The sequence below is a fragment of the Thunnus albacares genome, chromosome 12, assembly GCF_914725855.1.
Source record: "Thunnus albacares chromosome 12, fThuAlb1.1, whole genome shotgun sequence".
Taxonomy (NCBI): domain Eukaryota; kingdom Metazoa; phylum Chordata; class Actinopteri; order Scombriformes; family Scombridae; genus Thunnus; species Thunnus albacares.
In genome coordinates this window covers 15,686,992-15,706,801 of record NC_058117.1, presented here as the reverse complement: position 1 = coordinate 15,706,801, position 19,810 = coordinate 15,686,992, and the positions used below count along the sequence as shown (strand labels likewise).

Genomic DNA, 19,810 nt, shown 5'->3' with positions numbered 1-19,810 from the left:
TTTGGATGTTTAAATTCTTACCCCCCCTCCCCCCAGAGAACTGATCTAAACATCGAGTCTGTCTGGGATTACATGAAGATAGAACCAACTGAGTCACCTAAATCCACAGAAGAACAGAAACTTGTTCTCCAAGATGCTTGGAACAACCGACCTGCCAAGAACCTTGAAATATTCTGCACAAGCACACCGGGGAGAACTGGTGCCATTTTTAAAGGCAAAGTGCGATCACACCAAATACTGATTTGACTTAGTTATTTTCTCTTTACTGAACTTTGTTTGAAGCTAAGTGATAAATAAAAACTAAACATAGCATTATTTTTGAAAGCATCTTCATTTTAATTTTGGTGCCTAAACCTTTTGCACAGTACTGTACATGATTAAAGTCACCTGGTTCAGGCCTTTTCATATATGTTTTAACATAAAGAGACATGTAGAATATTTTCATCTGTCCTGGATGTGGACGAATGCCACCATCGCCATCCTCACACCATCTCAACTCAGTTTAGCAAACACTTAAAGATGCAGTGTGTAGAATTTAGTGGCATCTAGCAGAACAGATGTGGCAGAAATGGAATATAATATTCATAAGTATGTTTTAGTTAGTATTTAATCACCTGACAAGAAGAAGCGTTGTATTTTTGTTACCTTAGAATTTCTGTCGTCTCTTTCTGTTTCTAATTAGGTTGTTGAACTCTCTTGACCTTCAGTTCGCGTCAGTTACTGTTATTCAAATTTTTTATCGTCGTGTGTAGCTGAGATTAGCATGTCAGCCAATGTTTCAGTTTAACCAGTGGTCGTGTTATCTGGTGACTTTCAGGGGAATGTGTCTTGGTTGTCATGGTGACAGCAGCTGTTGAAAACACGAAGAGAGCATTTAGGTGTCCTAAAAGTCTTAAATTATTGTATGCTCAACACAGTAAATATTCGCCTGGACCTTTTTTGTATTTCATTATGTAAATTAAATGGTGCTGCACAGAAGTGGCATTCACTTGTCCTCACTTATTTTTCTGAAATTAATCTTTTTAAATGGCTTGAAACGCTGAATGTCGTTGCAGTTTCACAATGATGTTCACAAGTTAAGCAGACGGTAGGCTGGTCAAACCCAGTGAATACTGGCTGTGTGACTAGACAGTTTACACAACATTTAGCCACAAACTGTTCTTTACTTTTTTCTACTCAATGACAAAGCAGATTAATTGGTTGAATATGGGCCACTTTCCGATTGAAGATAACAGTGTAAAATTGCAAGACAGACTATAGCTGCACTGCCAATTTATAGGCCATGTTTTGTTTCCCACATGATAAGAAAGATTACGAGGTGAAGGCTTCTTGCTGAGCACAGCTTAACTTACGTAAATGGTTGGCGTAGATAATAAACACATTGATTGATTGATTAAAGTAGAATTGATAAGGCTTTTAGGAACCAGCTGCCGTCAGTACGAGCAAACCACAGAGCATTCAGCTGAAAGTTGCCAGTTGACATGGTCACTGGTTAAAGTGAAACCACTGACCATCTTATCTGGTGACTTTCACAGAAATGTGTTGTGGTTGTCGTGGTGATGGCAGCTGTTGAAAACACAAGTGTAGGTGTCCTCCTAAAGTCTTGTTCAACACAGTATATATTTATTTGGTCCTTTTTGTATAACATTATGTAAATTAAATGGTGTCACCAACAGGAAGCATTCACATTTCCCGGCCAGTCACTTTCCTCTGGTGCCGGGACTCGCTCGCTATCTTGGGGGGGGCTTTTCAGTCTGTTCCTTTAATTTTATATAGTGGCGTAAATTCCAGTCTGGGGGAACACGTACTACAATCTTAACAGAATTACTCATGAGAGACCCTGTGGTATTTACCAATACTATTGTTTCCTCAGTTTCATTTCACTTTGTCATGTTTATGTCTGTTTTTGACATTTGTTTTTCAACAAATTTGTAGCCAAACTAGCAGCATGGCTGCAAGGATGGCGGATGTTGGTCAGACTGAAATATTTCAACAACTATATGTTGGATTATGATGAAATTTTGTACAGACATTCATGGTTTCCAGATGACTAAGTCTAATGACTTTTCCTCCTGCATCACCATTAGGATGCCATTTGTTTTGAGTGAAATGTCTCAGAAATTGGACGTATAGCCATGAGATGTGGTACAAACATGTCCCCCTTCATATCAACGGTTATGTACATGTAGTTTATAACCAAATACCTGTAAAACTAATGACATTACTCTCAGCCTCAGCTGTACTTTGTGTTTAGTGCTAATTACTAAATGTTAGCATGGTAACTTTGACCACAGTAAACATTCTATCTGTTTATCATCAGTATCTTAGTATTTTGAGCATCTTACCATGGTGACGTTAGCTCAGAGCACTGCTAGCATGGCTGCGGCCTCTCAATGAGTTTGCAGATTACTTTGTTGATTAATAGATTAATCATTTGTTATTAGCAATGTGAAAATATTGCAAAAGAATATATTACACAATTTCTGAGAGCCCAAGGTGACCTTTTTAAATGTCTTGTTTAGCCCAACCAACAGTACTGTTAACAAAAAGCAACAAAAACCACATTTTAGAAGTTGGAATCAGCACATGTTGTGCATGAAAAATGACTTAAACAGTGAACCCACTATTAAAACAGTTACTGGTTAATCGAATAATCATTCCAGCTCTATTTTTTTTATACTTTTTATGCTATATAACATTTCTCAACACTTAAAAAAGCACAACACAAATTATGAGTGTTACTTACATGCTGTTCATTTCTCGTGTTTACAAATCAAATCTATTGTTCCAGCAGTTTGCAGTGGTCGTTGCAAGCAAGCGTTTAAAAAGAGTAAAACCTGCTGGATGGGTTCACCTTTTGCTTTGATTTTCAATGCAGATAATGCACATGTGAAAACACATGCATTTAGTGTGGCATGACTCAGGAAGTGGGTGATGAAACAACAAAGGTAGAGAAAGCAGAAGTGTGTCTGGCACAGCTCAGACAGTCAGACTAGCACCCTGAACTTTCGACTGAGAGACTAGCATCCGTGAGGTAAGGGCATGAAAATATTTATTTAACATTTATCCACTGTACAAGATTCCTAATACTACAATAGTGCAAGTTAGACTTTTAGTGTGTTACAGTGAAATGTTAATATTGAACCAAACATGAAAATATAGCATTGTAAATGCTCTAAAATTAGAAAATATAAGAAAGGAACACGTTTAAGGAAATGAAAAAATATCTGCAGACTTTTAGTTGGAATATTGTAAATGACATTGATTTGATTGGAAGAATCTCTATTTTGATCACTTTTATAAGCCAACAACAGACAATATATTTATCCGCAAGCCGTCTATGTAATTTTTAACATGCAATACATAAGAAAGACTATTTTTGATCTTATCAATACCAATTGTTTGTGTAAGCCACATAGCTCAGAGCTATCTTTTTTGTACTCCTCAGAGTATAGCTTTGTTTTTCACTATCACAAACTGACATTTGCCTTCAGCGACTGTGTAGTAACTCGTTCCACTATGAATTTAGTTGTGCATAATCAAATCTAAAACTTAGATGCTAATGGGACTCTTCGTTGGTGTTTACTGGAGACAAAAAACAAAAAGCCACATTTCTTTAGATCTTGTTGACGGTGAAAACACACTGCTAGGTTTTCTGCTGCAGGTGTCTCATTCATCAAGAGTTTTTCTTTTCAATCTCACTGATTTTCAATTCAAATGTACTTATCTGAGCATGCAGAGAATGAGATTTAAACGTGCATATACAAAATATGCTCTCTCAGTGTCTGGCAAAAACAAAAACCACGTTCACAGCTACTGAACCCACACAAGTGAGAGGTTTCAGCTCGGTAAAGTGGTATATCTTATACACTATGTTTCTGTGTGGGAACAAAGACTGATGACAGGAAGGAGATACATTTCACAGAAAACTTAAACTTGGCCTTGGAGTGAAGAGCTGTTGAAATAAAACAAGATCTAATTTTTTCCCCCTGCAGCAGATACATCACCAATATGACAAGCAACTGTTCATTTGAAGCGGTGGACCATGTGATGAGATATTTGGAGTTGGTCATCTACATGCCCATATTCCTCTTTGGTCTGGTTCTCAATGTGGTCGCGCTGTTAGTGTTCTGCATCTTTCTGTGCAAATGGACTGAGTCAACTATTTACATGACCAGCTTGGCTCTGATGGACCTGCTCCTTCTCTTCCCTCTTCCCTTCAAAATGCACGCCGCTAATCACCTCTGGCCCGCATACCTTCAACCTCTCTGCTCGTTCTTGGAAAGCCTGTATTTTGTTGGAATATATGGCAGCATCTACACCATCATGTGTATAGCTGTGGACCGATGGGTGGCTATCTGTCACCCGTTCAGAGCCAAACAGCTGCGTTCACCCAGAGCGGCTTTAGGGACCTGCTTAGGGGTCTGGGTGCTGGTGCTGGCCGCAATCTTCTCAACCATCTATGGCTTCAGGGAGGCCGGGAAGACGGACTTCCACTGCTTCCACAGTTTTTCAAAGAAAGGCTGGAGACCTCTGGTGATCAGCTGTCTGCTGGTGTTTGGGTTCCTGGTTCCTGCGCTGGTGGTGATTTACTGCTCCGTCAAGACCATCTGGGTGCTTAAGCAGTCTGGCCAGCGCAGCCCCACAAGCCGTGCCTGCGTGAAGATCATCTACAGCAGTCTGAGTGCCTTTTTGCTGCCTTTCACGCCGAGCCACCTGGGCATCTTCCTGCAGTTCCTGGTGAGATAAACAGCAGGTTCATTTTAAGTAAACTTAAGTGGAAACAGTTATACAGATTAAATTAAACAATATGTGAAAGTGGCAAAATAATCTCACCTTAAGGTTTATTGAGTAGCTGTCATGGATCTTTTGATTATATCACATGAGTTTGCCCATTTCTCATGGAATCATAGATGTTTAAATTTCTTTTTTTTGGACCACTTTGAGGATTTCTCATCCATGTTGGCTCAAAAAGTAAACAGATTCATTCCAAAATGCAATATATCCATTAAAACCCAACCTGAAATTCTACAGCCGTTGTACACAAATCACAAATACTTTTTAAGTGGGGGAAGGAAGGCATTCCCTCCAAAAATCAAAGCATGCTGCTTCATCAAAGTACAAAATCAAACCTACATCAAGAGCACCTGCTTTGTGTTACATCCTGTCAGACTAAGCTGCACATCCTAACTTGTTTTTTATTCTAAATGAAATTGTGCTTCTACACAGTAGCAACCGTCATACAGATCAAGGTCGGGGATTTAGAAATACTGACGTCTTTTTTTGCGTCATATTTTTTACATGTTTTGGATAGAAACCAGGAGACTTAGAGTTATACTGTGGGTTGATTATTTCAGACACGTTTCTTAAGTGACTCACTTTTTTAAATTCAAATCTTACAAAAAAACTTTGTCCACAGAAGCAACGAAAGCAGCCACTTTGAGACAAGTAGAATGTGAAGTATGAAATAGTAATTGGATTTTTTAATTCGTTAATCAAACATGGCATGTGTAAAAATTTTCTTTCAACCACAAAAAAAGCTGTCAGACATATACACCACAGGCTGGCGTCAAAACAAAACGTGTTACTGATGCTATCCCGGCAGACTATTCCTACTCACACTGCTGCATCACCTTTAGTGTTATTGTAAGCTTTCAAATATATGATTCTTATACATGTAGGTATGTTAGACTAAATGTTCCTCTAATCCTTCACAACATCACAGGTCCACCAAGGTGTGATTCAGGACTGCGGCGCCAAGGCCAGGATCAGCCTGTTCATACAGATCGCAATGTGTTTGTCCAACATCACCTGCTGCTTGGACGCTCTGTGTTACTACTTCATCGCCCACGAGGTGAGGAGCACCAAACACACCTTCAGGTTGTCGATCAGCCAAAGAAGAGCCACCTTCAGCACGTCAGAGGTCTGAAAATGGGACATGGACAATAATAATTTGTCATCAGAGGACTTTTTGAGAGTGAAAACTAGATCTTGAAGAGGAGCCAGTGATTTGTTTCTGTAGCTGATGTAGCATATGTATGAGTAATAATGGTTAGACGTGCAGCAGGAGTGAGATCTTAATTAATCACTGAGCTGAGAATAAAGCTAAAATGTGCAATAGTAAAAGAGCTGTCATGCACTGATACGCAATTTGGTCAATTAACAGGAAGCCAGATGGCAACTCTGTAACCTCAAGACTTTCCAAGAGCTTTGACATTCAAAATGGAGGTGCAAAAACAAAATCCAACAACAAGCTACAAAGTGACTAATTTCTAGATTTATTCAAGGGTCGAGCTTTTGAGAAAGCTCAGGGTACTCTCAGGTTGTCTTGTCATACACACCGATGACGAGTGAGAAACTGTGGGGGTAGATTCATTTTAAATCAGTGAAACAGAAGCTCATTTTCACCAGAGTTTTGCTGACTTTATGTTTAAGAAGATAAAAGATACAGCATGTAAAAGACGCTTTTTCTGCTCCGGAGCAGCCGTCATGAAGACAAGATCAAACACTGAAGATCAGGGCAGAAACATTTCAGACAGATACAAGCGGTAAGTCATGAAGCTTCATATAAGACACAATAAGCAGAGATATTATCTACATTAAATGTAGATTTACATTAAAAAAGACAACTTGAAACAAGTAAGTTAGTAAAACTAAAGGAAGTGAATTGAATTTACACATTTATTCAAATATTAATTTCCAAATTTATTTATCTACTTTATGAATAAATCACCATGTAGACCTCACAAACAGCTTGAAACACAGAAATTAAATTAATTCATATAAATTTATATTTATGACGACTTTTAAAGAATAAACCTGAATTGATGTTTTGTTAATATCTTGATTGTTGATATTTTCATAGTTTCAGCACTTCGTGACTTACTTAAAAAGAAATTTCTTATCAGTATCTATCATTAATTAAGAATTAACTGTAAATAAATCCTCAAAAATATATTTAACTCATGAGCTGTGGGTATTCTGACGTGCTGTTTTTGTAAGAATTGGTTGTGGAGAGAGCTAAATTGTGTAAATCACTATATGAAAAAAAGCGCGGGGCCGGGTAAAAAGTGTTTTCAGAGATTATTTTACTAGAATAGATCCTGGATGTATCCCTGGAATAATTAAAGAAAACTCACATAGCATTCAGTGAGATTACACATTTATAATAATTAATATGAATGAACAAGAAAACTCCTGTAAAGAATTTGTTATGGATGCGAATTCACCACAATATTTACAGTGTATATACAGTAACTATGTTAATGCTATTGGTCGTGATATATGTTCATATAATTTTTATATTAACTTTTATTTGGTTTTCTTACAATGTAGCTTCAATCATGTGCAATAATAATGATAATCAAATTCTTAAAGGCCAGCTGTTCGTGCAGTTGGCCGGGCCTGTGCTACGGGAACGATGACAGACTGTTGTGATATGAACGTGTTTACAGGAGGATCGTAGATTTATTTGAATGCAATCAAAGCTTAATACAAAAGGAAGGTTGTACATACAGTATATTTTGCTATTTTCTAGCTTATTTTGCTCATGTTGAACAGTGTCATCTTCTGGCAGTGATGGAAGGTGTTCATTAGTGTTAATGGCTCTCGACTGGGGGAATTATGTACATTAATGCTGTTTTTTTTTGTATAGAATAATCTATCTGTTGAAAAGCTCCTTTTCTAAAACTAGAAACAAGACATGAAACTGTTGTGTTTCAGTTTACTGACATTACTTATGTCTCGATAATTTCATTTCGCACTGTAACCGTAGCCTCCTCTTTGTTGAATTTTAATATTATTTGTTGGCGCCCAATTCTGTTTTGATTCTCTTTCTTTCATTTTGATATGATTCCCTTCATCTTGAGGTTCAAAGGGTTTTTTTGGAGATATGGAGCTTTTTTTTTTGTCGCGTCTGATCTTTTTTTGTATGTGACAATAAAATAAGCGAAGACAAAAACACAATAATGTTAAATCTTGAAAAATGTGTCAGAGCAAAGTCAATAACAGGAGGATACTGTGGATTTTAACCAACAAATGCTTATGTAAATGACATTGTAACAAAACAAAAAGCTTTACGTTTGCAGCTGACGTCTTCTGAAACTTGAAGCTCAAATATACATTATGACACGATACGTTGACTCATACATCAAAGAAAATTACAGAAATAGTAACTTTAGTCAAGTTTTCTCAACTTTTTGCATGACATCCATTTCGAAACAAAATTTTCTTTCATCTATTTTAATGTGAAATATAATTAATCACACAGGATTCCTCACGTGTGCAGTTTACCATGATGAAGCAGCAGTTTTCTGTTGTGTAACAACAATCATCTACGTGTCCTTAGCAACACTTTAAAATATGTGTAGGATGTTCCAAAGAAAGTGAAGTGATCAGGGCCAGATGTTTGTCCCAGTCTGTGAAGGCGGTGAGGAAGTTCACTTTGTTTCCCTTTCTAAAAACTAGCTGCTTTTTAAAAAGTGTTTACATGGTGGTACAATCTACAACCCATGATTTGCAGATAATAAACCATCAAAAGACAAAAAAAAGTTTGATTATTTATTCTTAAAGCAGCAAGATATTACAAGAAGAATCGACTGTACAGCTAAATAAGGTATCCGAGACAATGAACATGAGTACATATCACAGGTCTCTCTCAACAGAGACTGATTTGCTCCAGGTTGTATGTAGAGAGACACAATCATAAAGTTAATAATGCCAAGATATGAAGGATTGGGGACCAGTAAGAGCTAAAGACAACAGGCAAATCCAAGTGAAGAAGAGGAAGAGCGAGACAAAATGAGTTTTAGCCTTTGATATCATCTACAGTAAGTGATCTAAACTATAAAGCATTCTTTCTAAATAATTCATATGTTCTTAACACTTAGCATAGCATCGCTGACTGCAGACTTTGGTTCCTTCTGTCACTCTAAAGCACTGCTACTGATTACAGTCTAAAGCCATTTATGTCCACAGAGTAGGAAAGTGTGATACAAAAAGAAATAAAGAGACAAACCATAAAGAAATGATCATTCACAAAACAAGTTGATTTCAGATAAAAATCTATGCATGTAACAATATGAAATAAATTTACAGTATATATTGCTTAGGAACAATCAAAGTTATATACACCATTCATTAATGATAAAAATCAGCAAAGTAATGTCTACATGAGGTATGTTTTGCCATTTTCTGACATTCAAAATTAAATAAAATAACAATCGAGAAACAAATATTCACTGAGTGCATTGTGCAAGCAGCCTGTACATCACCCACAGTGCACTGAGTTACTAAATAAACAACACAAGGACGAGTCTAAATTAAAATTTAAATCAAATCCTCTGATGAAAATGTCACAAACTGACACACATTAACATCTTTTGCACAAGACAAGCTACGGATATATCCAAACACATGTAACGTCATCCAAATATACAGACCATCAGATTAAAAAAAGACATTAACATTGTACATGAACAATAAAAGAGCATTTCCAACTTGAGACAAAAAAGGAAACAGAAACTGTCTGACAAATAAGTTGCTCTTAAAGTGCAGTTAAAAGCCTAAAGAATTCAAGAGGTATGGTTTGAAATTGGCTTCAGTGTTGAATGGCTGAGATTTCCACCTCAGATTTTAGACACTGTTGCAGATCACGGTCTCCACCACAAAAGTGTTTTCGAAGTGACGAATGCTGTGGCACTTCTTTGCCTCGCGTCTCTCAATACCTGGAAGAGATCAGAAGACGCATTTAGAAAATCTGTTCAATACTGAAAGTGGAGATTTTGCAGATTTCGTATTGCTTCTACTGCTATGATGCCCACGGCACACATGTTGAATCAGCAGTGGTCATCCCCGAAAAAAATCACATCCATATATGTACTTTGGGGGAAGTTTGTTGCATCATTTCTAAAGAGCTCATGCCAATCAAAGGCTGCGACGACAGAGATATCACTCATGTGCATCACTGCCTCCTCCACAGTGTGTGGACGTGTCCACTGCACTATGAATGACTCACACAGCAGGAAGTTCCCAAGCTGTGCCCACACACACACACACACACAAACATTGAAATGAAAATCAGGTTGCCAGGCTGTTAGAGGAGGATTTTACCCTGCAGACACACTGTCTGTCTGAAATGTTCACAAGGAAGTCCCTATTTGGTTCTGGTTGTATTTGTCTTCTGCATGGTGCATCACTCTTATTTAGCTCCTACACACCAAACCAAACACCGGATTCCCTGTGACTAACTGGTGGAATACTTTCCTTATTGGGTACAGAGAGATCACAGTGACCCGGCACATGTCACATGACTCAACATCTCACAAGTGTTGGTGTGAAAGAGGGTAATAAATTGGCAGAAAGTAACCCACTCGTCACTGATTATTTAGCATCTCATGTTGGCAGAGAGACTGAAAAAGGAAGTGGATGTTTGCACTTACGTCTGCGCTGGTTGCGGCGTCTGAGGCGGTAGGTTTCTTTTCCGTAGCAGAGCCTGTGGATGAACGGGCCCAGTTGCCTCATGTTCCTCACCCTCCCTGTAACCACCATTTCCTCCTGGATGATGTAAGTCTGTGGAAGGTACGTCCCTCTCTGTGACAAAGAGACACAAATGAATCACTCAGTCTGTCGCTCTGTAGGAGGAGCGCTGCCAGACGGGAAGATGGGAACGCTCTGTCCGTCACTCTTAGGAAGCCATTTATCTCTAACAATGCTTTTTACAGCAGCTTCATCTGTGACATCAGCAGCGAGTGCCTCACCTTGACATTGACGAGCAGCTCCCACAGGTTCCGCGGAGGCATCACCAAGGTTGTGTTCAGCTCGGTGATGTAGCATTTGTCCAACGCAATGTCATGATAAGCTGTGAGGCCCTGGAAAAAATGAATACATGTTCAAACATAGACCATAACGAAAACACTTAAAAGGAAAAGTCAGTGAGAGGAAACCAGTGAACATTACTGATATAACTACAGTTAAGGATGACTTACCCTCTGAAAATCATGGATGATATCGGCAGGGTCGCTGCCTCCAAAATGTGGCACAGGTACGCTGATCTGTTCATAGTTGTCGTCAAGGTAGATACCGACATTCTCCTCAAGTTCTTGTCGGCCCCTTAGAGGAGCGTACACCGAATCCTCATAGATAACCCGGCAGTGGAACAAGCTGTCCTCTGGGATCTGCTAATGTCACGCAACAGAGCTGAATTAGCATGTGGCACATCATCATTTTTTAATAGTGTTTTACATTCTGAGATATTTGGGTCCGGGACGTAAAATGCAATTAAAGGAAAGTAGAGACAACTGACCTGAGGTATGAAGTAGTAGCGATAGACATAGATAGAGGCCAGCACCAGTCCTGACATGAAGACCACTAGGCCAAAGGTGAGGCAGCACAGGCCAGTTGGAAAAGGCTTCTTGGACTTGACAGGAAGAACCAGCTGCTCCTGTAAAGAGAAGAAGAGTTTGGTTAGAGGACAGATCAGGGTAGACACTGTGTGTATGAAGTCATAATCTGTGGAAAAGCACAGCTCACACCCTTAGAGTTTTAGTTTCAGTCAAAGTGATGCAAGGGATGTGTGAACATTTGATATGATGGTGAAGCCACATAAAATATGTACTAGATTTAAAATATTTCATGAAGTACTGTAAGCGATTGGTAACAGTGTGGACTTTATCTATTTCTGCAGCTACAAATATTGAGGAAATATCTCAGTGCTTAACTTGAAATTAATTATATTCTGTACCACATTGGAACAGCAGCGGACATAATGTCCTCTCACATGCTTCCTCGTACAAAGACTAAATTGTAGCAGAGTTAATTCTGACAAGAAGCAGTTGCCAAGTCGTTAGTCAGGCAAGGAGATCTGGTAGACGTAGGACGGACTGGGATGAGGCACGCCAGACGCCCACCCACAGTCTATCAAGCAATCTGCTGCCTCTCTCTACTACTGTTGCTATGGAGAACGGAAGCAAGGAGAACAGATTGTGCCAGGCTCTGACGATGGTGCTGGCACGTGGACGTCTGGGTCTATTCTTAGACGCCTACTTCCACGCTCCTTATTTGCAGTTAGTTTCCCGGCGCCCTCAGTGGGAGTCAAAACGAGAACAATTGCGTGGAGCCGGAGTCCCTCAGCAGAGGTGGACTTATTAATAGATCTACACACATTGGCTCTGACGCCTTGCCTACGATGTCAGCCAATCAGAAGCCACGCAGCCTTTGAGATCATGCGTTATACGTAACAATCAGGTAAGCAAAGTGTTTGCAGAGGTGATGGATGCGTCATCAAGTGGGATTTGTTGCGTACAGTGTGTTGGCAAAAAAAGGATGAGAAAGGATGAGGCTGAGACATGCGTACATCCACAGTGTGTCAGATATCTAATTATTAACTATTCCTGGGATTATTCCAGAAAGGAGGCTAAGGAAAGCTGCGCTCACTGTGATGAGTCTGACTTCCTCAACAGTTGGTGATTCAGCTCAGAGCTAACGTGATCGGTCTAATTCAAGGATTAATTAAACTATCAGGATAACATCATGAGCACAATACAGTACACAATTTACCTGTCTATGAACTTTTAAAAACAGTTTCACTCTGTTGTGAGCAGGACAGAAAAATCAGCACCAGACACCAGCCAAATGCTGGTAAAATATGGTAGATTTGCTTCACTGACCAGCCAAAAAACACCCAATGGTAATCTATTGAGTGGCTGGTAAAATTTGATATGGTGGACAAAAAAGTTTAATTTTGCACCCTGGTTGTGAGGATTGTAACACCAACTGAGCTCTATATTAAGAGTTGGAGCCTGAAAACTTGGTGCAACCATACTGAAATAAGTTTCAGGGCATCAGCTGCCATTTTAACATAAAGAGGTGTTTAATTCCTTTCTGAAACCCTGCATATCTTCAAATTGATTTAAATCTAAGGAGAAGTTCCTCTAGATCCAATTAGCTGGATACAGGAATATCTAAAACTATAGTAAGACTGGAGCATTTGTTCATGTTTTTGCTAATTTCAACTCCTGGCCTTTTCATTTACTGCTTATTTTGAGAGAGAAGAATAAAGCTGCCGCTTGAACATGCCAGGTGTGTGTATACAACACTTTCACTCACAGGCTCATGAGTTCTCAGGCGCTATCTGCAGGAATCACCTGGTATAACACCTGATGACGTCACTAACTGGTGCAGTGACGCATCTGACAGCTCTTGTTTTCTCAGCTCGACAGAGACTGTAAAAAAAAACTGAGGCTATTTGCAAACCTTTAGCGCCTATAGTGATAAAATTAGATATTTTTTAAAGGAAATATTAACATGCTATAAACCAGAGCGTAATGGTGTCATATTATGCTGAAGGCACACACTGGACAACTATCTGCAGTGTGTCCTCGAGCTGGCCAAACAAGGTGACGTAATGTCAACATCCCCAGGCAGGGATGGCCTGCACTGCTGGGTCTATTCCCCTGTTATTATAACATCACTACATACATACATTTTTTGATATTTCACATATATTTGGCTTATTATAAATGCACCAGCAAAAGCAAGACAAAAAACTACAGAATATGGTGTAATTTTAAATCATTCAGTTGCACAAAGGTTATAGATAATTACAGTACAGACATTACATTTGCATAATTAAAATATAATGGATTATCCGTATAAAAGTTCCCATCAAGTGACATGAAGATGCATGAATAGACAGAGCAAATATCACAGCTAAAAGTAAGCAGAATAATCCAGATAGCTTTAACCTGTGCACGAGAGAGTATAAGCTACTTATGCCATACTGAGACATGTATTTACAGGAGACAAAATGCCACAACACGAAACAAAGGATTACAAAGTGTGCAAACTCACGTGAGCCTGAGGTATAATGATCTTGTCTCCATCGCTCTCTTTGTCGGGCTTCTGCGCCGAAACTGGCTGGAAAGTGATCTTCACCATGTTTGTGATTGTTCAGTTGTGTGTTTGCTTTGTCTCGTAGCTGATTAGTGCGCTGCTTTCATCCACCGGAGCCGGGAAGATTATATAGCGGCGGCTGAGTGTCGCCCCCGGGGCTCAGTGACCTCACAAGAGCGTCTCCTCTGACGAACAAACACTGTGTGGGTATGAAGGAAAAGCCGCCTCGCCGCTGTCAAAATAAAAGTCCGAGCCGGAGTAACACGCTTAAATATGAAATTATATGATACGCTATGCAGTGTTAATGTGGTCTCAGTGTACAAATAATAATAGTTGAATGTTTAAAGGTGTTTCAAGTGGATGAATCATATTTTATATTCAGTTTTTTACATATTAAACTACGGCGTGCCTTTACTCTGAAGGCCAGCGCCAGATATGGTAGTGGTTTCCGTGTTTTATTTCAAGCTGCAGCTCCTCTTCTATTCTCAACACTATCATCCGGAAATGTAGGGACGTTTCAAACTCTCAGCCAGAGACTACACTGCAATAAAGTTAGCAGCAGCTCACCACCACTACTACTACTACTACTACTACTGATAATAATAATCATTTATTTTTATAGTCCTTTTTTAAACTTATTTATGGACTCTTCATATAGACATGTAGCATACAGAACACTATGTACTGGGACTGTTGGACAGTATATCGATATTATATCGATATTGTGATATGAGACTAGGCATTGTCTTAGATTTTGGATACCGTAATATAGTGATACGGCATGAGTGTTGTCTTTTCCTGGCTTTAAAGGCTGCATTACAGTAAAGTGATGTAAAACTAGGGCGAGATGAGCCACCCTTCCCATTTAGTGGTGTAGAGGGACAACTGTAGGACCGAAATTTAGCTCATCCTCTTAAGTTGTTAAAATTAAGTTAACATCATGTAAAATGATGTAATTCTTGTAACTCTGTGTAATATTAGCCATTCCATGTTTTTAGAAAAACACTCACCTGTAAAATACTTTGAAAAAAATGAAGACTGTGATAATTAGTCATGTGACGCAGATGCATTTATCACACCTATGAGTACTCATGTAATTTTGCTGAGCAAACCCAAAGAAGCTACAGGCGTTGTTTGCTCCTAATAAAGTCACAGTAAAGTAATTTCAGTGTGTGGTGGTTAATTTTGATCTTCACCTCAGATGTTTCTGCGACCAACCAGCACCTGACTGGAAATACTGGCTGTGCATGAGTTCTGTTCACTGATGTAAATGTCTGCTCTATTATTTGTCTTTACCCCCTATGTCATTATATCCACGTCACTGATGATTATTAATCAAAAGTCTCATTGTGTAAATATTTTGTGAAAGCACCAATAGTCATCCCTACAATATTGTCGCAATATCGATATTGAGGTATTTGGTCAAAAATGTCATATTTGCTTTTGTCCATATTGCCCAGCCCTGCTGTGTACTGTGAATTGTGTTTGCATTGTTATGAGTATCTCATGTCACGTAATGCAATTTGAACATTTAGTATGTTGTAAACATGTAATTAGACCTTAAAGTAAATCTTTTATTTCTGAAATGAATCATTGCACTACAGAGTGGGGTTTTAAGGGTGAAGAAAAAAACTAGGCTACTAAAACAAAACTAAACTAACCTTTAACACACACCAGTCAAAGTAATAGTGGTGTACTGAACTACATATCTCCCCTAGAAATGTACATTTGTGCAGACATACGCTCAGCTCTTATGTTGAATTTGGACAATTTAGGAGATTTGAGTTGCTGATACAGTCGAATTTTCTCAAAAGCTCCTCTGATAAATTATACTAGGAATATATTTGTATACTCCAAATATAGGGATTGAGTCTTTTCCTGCTTTCAAGCTGCTTGTTCATCTCTAGAGGCTACAGGCTTTTCGCACTCTTTACACATGAGAGTGCTGTACTTGACAAATGGCTCATAGCTCCCAATTCACATTAGTTTTTTCTTTTTTTTTTTTTACAGCATGAGAGGGGCACTAGCCTAGTCCTCATGGGTGTACTGATGGCTCACAATCAAGCATGAAATAGGCCAAACTGACTAATGATGCAATGTGAGAATTAGCAGATATATGGCCTATTTTGGTGAATAGTACTCTTTAAAAGGCAATACTTAAGAACGACCATTAAAAGGTAAATGGTGAGGTATGTCAGAATCAAAATCATCTTTATTGGCCAAGTATGTTTACGCATACAAGGAATTTGACTCCAGTTTAGTAGCTCTCAATGTACTTACACAAAATAACACAGCAATCTTCAGACATGTGGTGAAACTGTTTCTGTGAACTGTAAACAGGATACAAAAAGTGCAAAGAAGCCTGAAGCCCAGACTATATTTTGTTTTTATGAACAGAGGTGTTTGTTGTCATGCATTTTTATCCTAGATAAATGGTTTATATTTACTGATTTTTTTATTTGTTCTAGCTGTAGCAGTAGAAGTTGCTAGCCATTATTTGGGCCCCTATTTGGTATAATTTATCTCAGCAATTCATGTTTTTATTTGTATATAGGCTCAGTTGGGACAAAAGCTAACAGGACCACTGATGATGATCGGCGGGTACGAGCTTTGCACGCCCCCGATGCTTCTTGCTCTCGTAGCCAGTTCACCTATTCATATGTAAATGAGCCGTCATATATACCTAGCACATGCCCTCTGGAAGCGGCATTAACGAGCCCAGTCTCTCCGCAAGCTTTGTTGGCCGCTGGGCTCGCCCGGCCATCTGTCCCATTGAGAAGCTGTAACGGCTCTTTGGATCCGGAGGGCTTCTGGCAGCGCCTGGGTTAAACTTCCACAACATGGCCCCCATTCGTAACAACACAAACGGAATGGATAGAGGTGATAACTGCAATGGAGCCAAATCTGACAGAAAGGTAACGGCATGTGTGGGTACTTATTGTTCAATATTGTTGTTTTAACCAGCTGAAAACTGACAAAGTAACTCCCATTTTGTCCTCACTGTTCTGGCAGATGAGGAAACCTCTGGTCGAGAAGAAAAGAAGGGCTCGCATCAATGAAAGTTTACAAGAACTCAGAGTTCTCATCGCGGACGCAGACGTAAGATATTAAGCACAAACTGTTAGGCCCCTGCTGTCTGTAGTGTTGTTCCCCACAATTAATTAAACTAACATTCTTGAAATAGCTAGCTACTGTTGCCAACGCTAACTGATCTTTTTTGTCACTCAATGCAGTTACAATCAAAGATGGAGAATGCCGAAGTGCTGGAGATGACAGTGAAACGGGTGGAGAGCATCCTGCAAAACCGGGCTCAAGGTAAACGCATACACACATGTATTTACTTGAAAGTATTTGCCAGTAAACATAAGTTCAATAAATATTTTTTAAAAATTTACATAAAATGAAAAACTTAAACTAGTGTATTATCCTTCCTACTTACATACCATGCTTCCGCCAAACAATATAGTACTTTAAACTTAACCTACCAATCAATTTATAACGGTTAGCGCATTAATATTCTAATCAACTGTACTGCGGCCGCAGGTGCGCGTGTGCATCTTCAACCGCGGCTCAGCCAATTAGAAACGAGCACTGGACTTTAACGGACTGTCTGTTATAACGGTTTTTTTAACGGTTGTTGTATGTTTTCTCTCCCTAGAAATGGGCGCTGTGAACCGGGAGGCTTGTGAGCGTTTCGCGGCAGGCTACATTCAGTGTATGCATGACGTGCACACTTTTGTGTCCAGCTGCCCGGGAATAGACCCAACTATCGCCGCTGAGCTGCTGAACCACCTCCTGGAGAGCATGCCCCTGAACGACGAGGACCGCCTCCGGATGATGCTGCCGGACGCCGCGCTGGTAGAGAGCCCCGGCAACAACAGCACTTGGTCTCTGCCTGAGAGCATGTACACGGCCCTTGTGTCCCCGGCCCCCTCCTCCGTCTCCACCGATGACCTCTGCTCTGACCTGGATGAGACTGACTCGGAGCAAAGCCATGTTTCTTCTTCAGAGGAGGCTGACCAGCATGATGTGTTGAGCCTGCCTTCTCTAATATACCCAAAGTCAGTTTGGAGACCATGGTAGATCGTTTAAAAAAAGAAGCATGTTTTAAACTACAGTAGATGATTTAATGCATTGTGCTAGGATGTTGTGTACCATAGGCCTCAGTACAAGACAAAAACACTGCTGACAACTTGTTGAAAGGCATATGAGAAGCTCTTTGTGTAATTATTGGGGAACTACAATTAAACTAAAATGTATTTAATAAATAAAATATGTAATTAAATCTGTTTTACATGGGTCAGTGACCTGTAGGGTCTTCATTTGGAGGTGGCCTGCCTTCAGTGGGGTGCATATGTAAATATTTACCTGTTGAATATTACTAGGCTGTATGTATAGAAGGTAGATGTCCCGTTAGGAATACATTGTTAGCTGTGTGTAAATTATTTCTTATTTAGGATGTCTTTAACATTGTATTTATACATGTGAAATGACAGTAGGCTACCTCATCTGATTTGCCCAAGCTTAAACTCTTCACAGACTTTTCAATAAATCTTTTTTTTTTTTGGACAAATCACTTGTGTAAAAAGTCTATTTTGTGCAGCAGCTCTTTCAAAAATAAGCTACATTTCACACACACAAGGATCCCACTTACCACCCACCCACCCACGGCTGTTTCAAGATATTAGTTATTACTCTGCAATTGTGGGCCATTTGTGTGCACTCACTCTCTCTCTCTCTCTCTCTCTCTCTCTCTCTCTGTCTCTCTCTCCAAGATCCCTCAACACATCGTAGGCATTTGTGAGGTGTGAAATGAGTAATCCACACAGTCCTTATATAGGCCTAGTTGAGGACTCGACAAATGGGTTTTATAACTTCACTTGAGTTTGGATTTTTTGATGTCACAGTTTTAAAATAACGTGGGAACAAATAACTCGCTCAGTCATGAAACAGGGCTCTGTGGTCTATCAGTTTTTTCATTTTATTGTGTGTTATACTACAAATGGGCCTTAAATAAAAAAAAATCTGGTCTTTTTCCAAATAGTTCAGTGCATATATATATATATATATATATATTAAAATGTATAAATTTACCTGTAAAATCTGTACACACGATCCTATACCAGCAGAAGGGGGTCAAGAGTCCCATGCTAATTCACTCAAGACGCTTTTCAAACAAGTCTGCGTCCTCAGACATGACCTCTGAGGTCCTGGTGGGAGCCACAGACACTGTTCTGCCTCTGCACCATCAGCTCCTGTTACTACAAATGCATAAGAAAAGGCAGCCATCCTGAGCAATCCTCTAATCTCTTCTAATCAGACGCCTCCTCTGGTGATCCTGTGATGTCCACTGTCAAAGTGTCATTTCTTACACTGTCCACAGTCTCAAAACAGTCTTATTTAGAGGGATTAGTAGTGAAATGACACACAAAAAAAGATTAATACAGTGAGTCTGGGATTATTTATTGGAGTATTGTAGTATTTTGTATTTGTATTGTAGTATTGGAGTATCTCTCCCGCATACTATCACACATTTCCAGTGCGTTTCCTTACTGTAGCTGATTTAAGTACAGTTTTGAAGTATTTGAGTTTTTCTATTACATTCAGAAGAAATGTACTTTTCATTACATTTATCTCACAGCTAGTTAGTTGCCTACCAGTTACTATTAAAATACATACATGTTAATGCATTAATACAAACAGTAAAATGACATATAATCTATTATAATATATGAAAGCTTTGAAAAGGGCAACTCTACATCAGCTAATGAGTACTTGTATGTTTAATACTGATAATTCTTGGTGGTACTTTCACTGAGCTATAATCTGATTACTTTTTCCACCATCTGAAGATTAAAATGACACAAACGTACTATCCCCTTTTAACTCTTTCAACCACAACAGAATGACAAATAAGGAA

General features: G+C 39.1%; 3 protein-coding genes and 1 long non-coding RNA gene across 5 annotated transcripts; 2 read left to right on the top strand and 2 right to left on the bottom strand.

Annotated features, from left to right (window-relative positions):
• Nucleotides 1-2,385: 2,385 nt before the first annotated feature.
• Nucleotides 2,386-7,051, top strand: LOC122993793 (G-protein coupled receptor 55). The gene is made up of 3 exons (XM_044368241.1): nt 2,386-3,034; nt 3,996-4,740; nt 5,726-7,051. The coding sequence occupies exons 2-3, from the start codon at nt 4,012-4,014 to the stop codon at nt 5,927-5,929; spliced, it is 933 nt and encodes a 310-aa protein (XP_044224176.1). The 5' UTR covers nt 2,386-3,034; nt 3,996-4,011; the 3' UTR covers nt 5,930-7,051.
• LOC122993797 lies at nt 4,654-17,536 on the bottom strand. The gene is made up of 3 exons (XR_006406443.1): nt 17,330-17,536; nt 5,812-5,925; nt 4,654-4,737 (listed from the first exon to the last, which is right to left on the bottom strand). It is a non-coding gene; the product is annotated as an uncharacterized LOC122993797 (long non-coding RNA).
• Nucleotides 8,547-14,122, bottom strand: itm2cb (integral membrane protein 2Cb). Of its 2 annotated transcripts, none has more exons than XM_044368242.1 (6): nt 13,849-14,122; nt 11,303-11,440; nt 10,986-11,177; nt 10,758-10,868; nt 10,440-10,590; nt 8,547-9,725 (listed from the first exon to the last, which is right to left on the bottom strand). In XM_044368242.1, exons 1-6 carry the CDS (start codon nt 13,933-13,935, stop codon nt 9,634-9,636), a joined length of 771 nt encoding a protein of 256 aa, XP_044224177.1. In that variant the 5' UTR covers nt 13,936-14,122; the 3' UTR covers nt 8,547-9,633. The 2 variants fall into 2 exon arrangements, with proteins under 2 accessions (XP_044224177.1, XP_044224178.1); XM_044368243.1 differs by having other exon boundaries at nt 10,986-11,174.
• Nucleotides 14,151-18,469, top strand: LOC122993796 (transcription cofactor HES-6-like). The gene is made up of 4 exons (XM_044368244.1): nt 14,151-16,805; nt 16,903-16,989; nt 17,124-17,205; nt 17,549-18,469. Exons 1-4 carry the CDS (start codon nt 16,731-16,733, stop codon nt 17,971-17,973), a joined length of 669 nt encoding a protein of 222 aa, XP_044224179.1. The 5' UTR covers nt 14,151-16,730; the 3' UTR covers nt 17,974-18,469.
• The last annotated feature ends 1,341 nt before the right edge of the window (nt 18,470-19,810 follow it).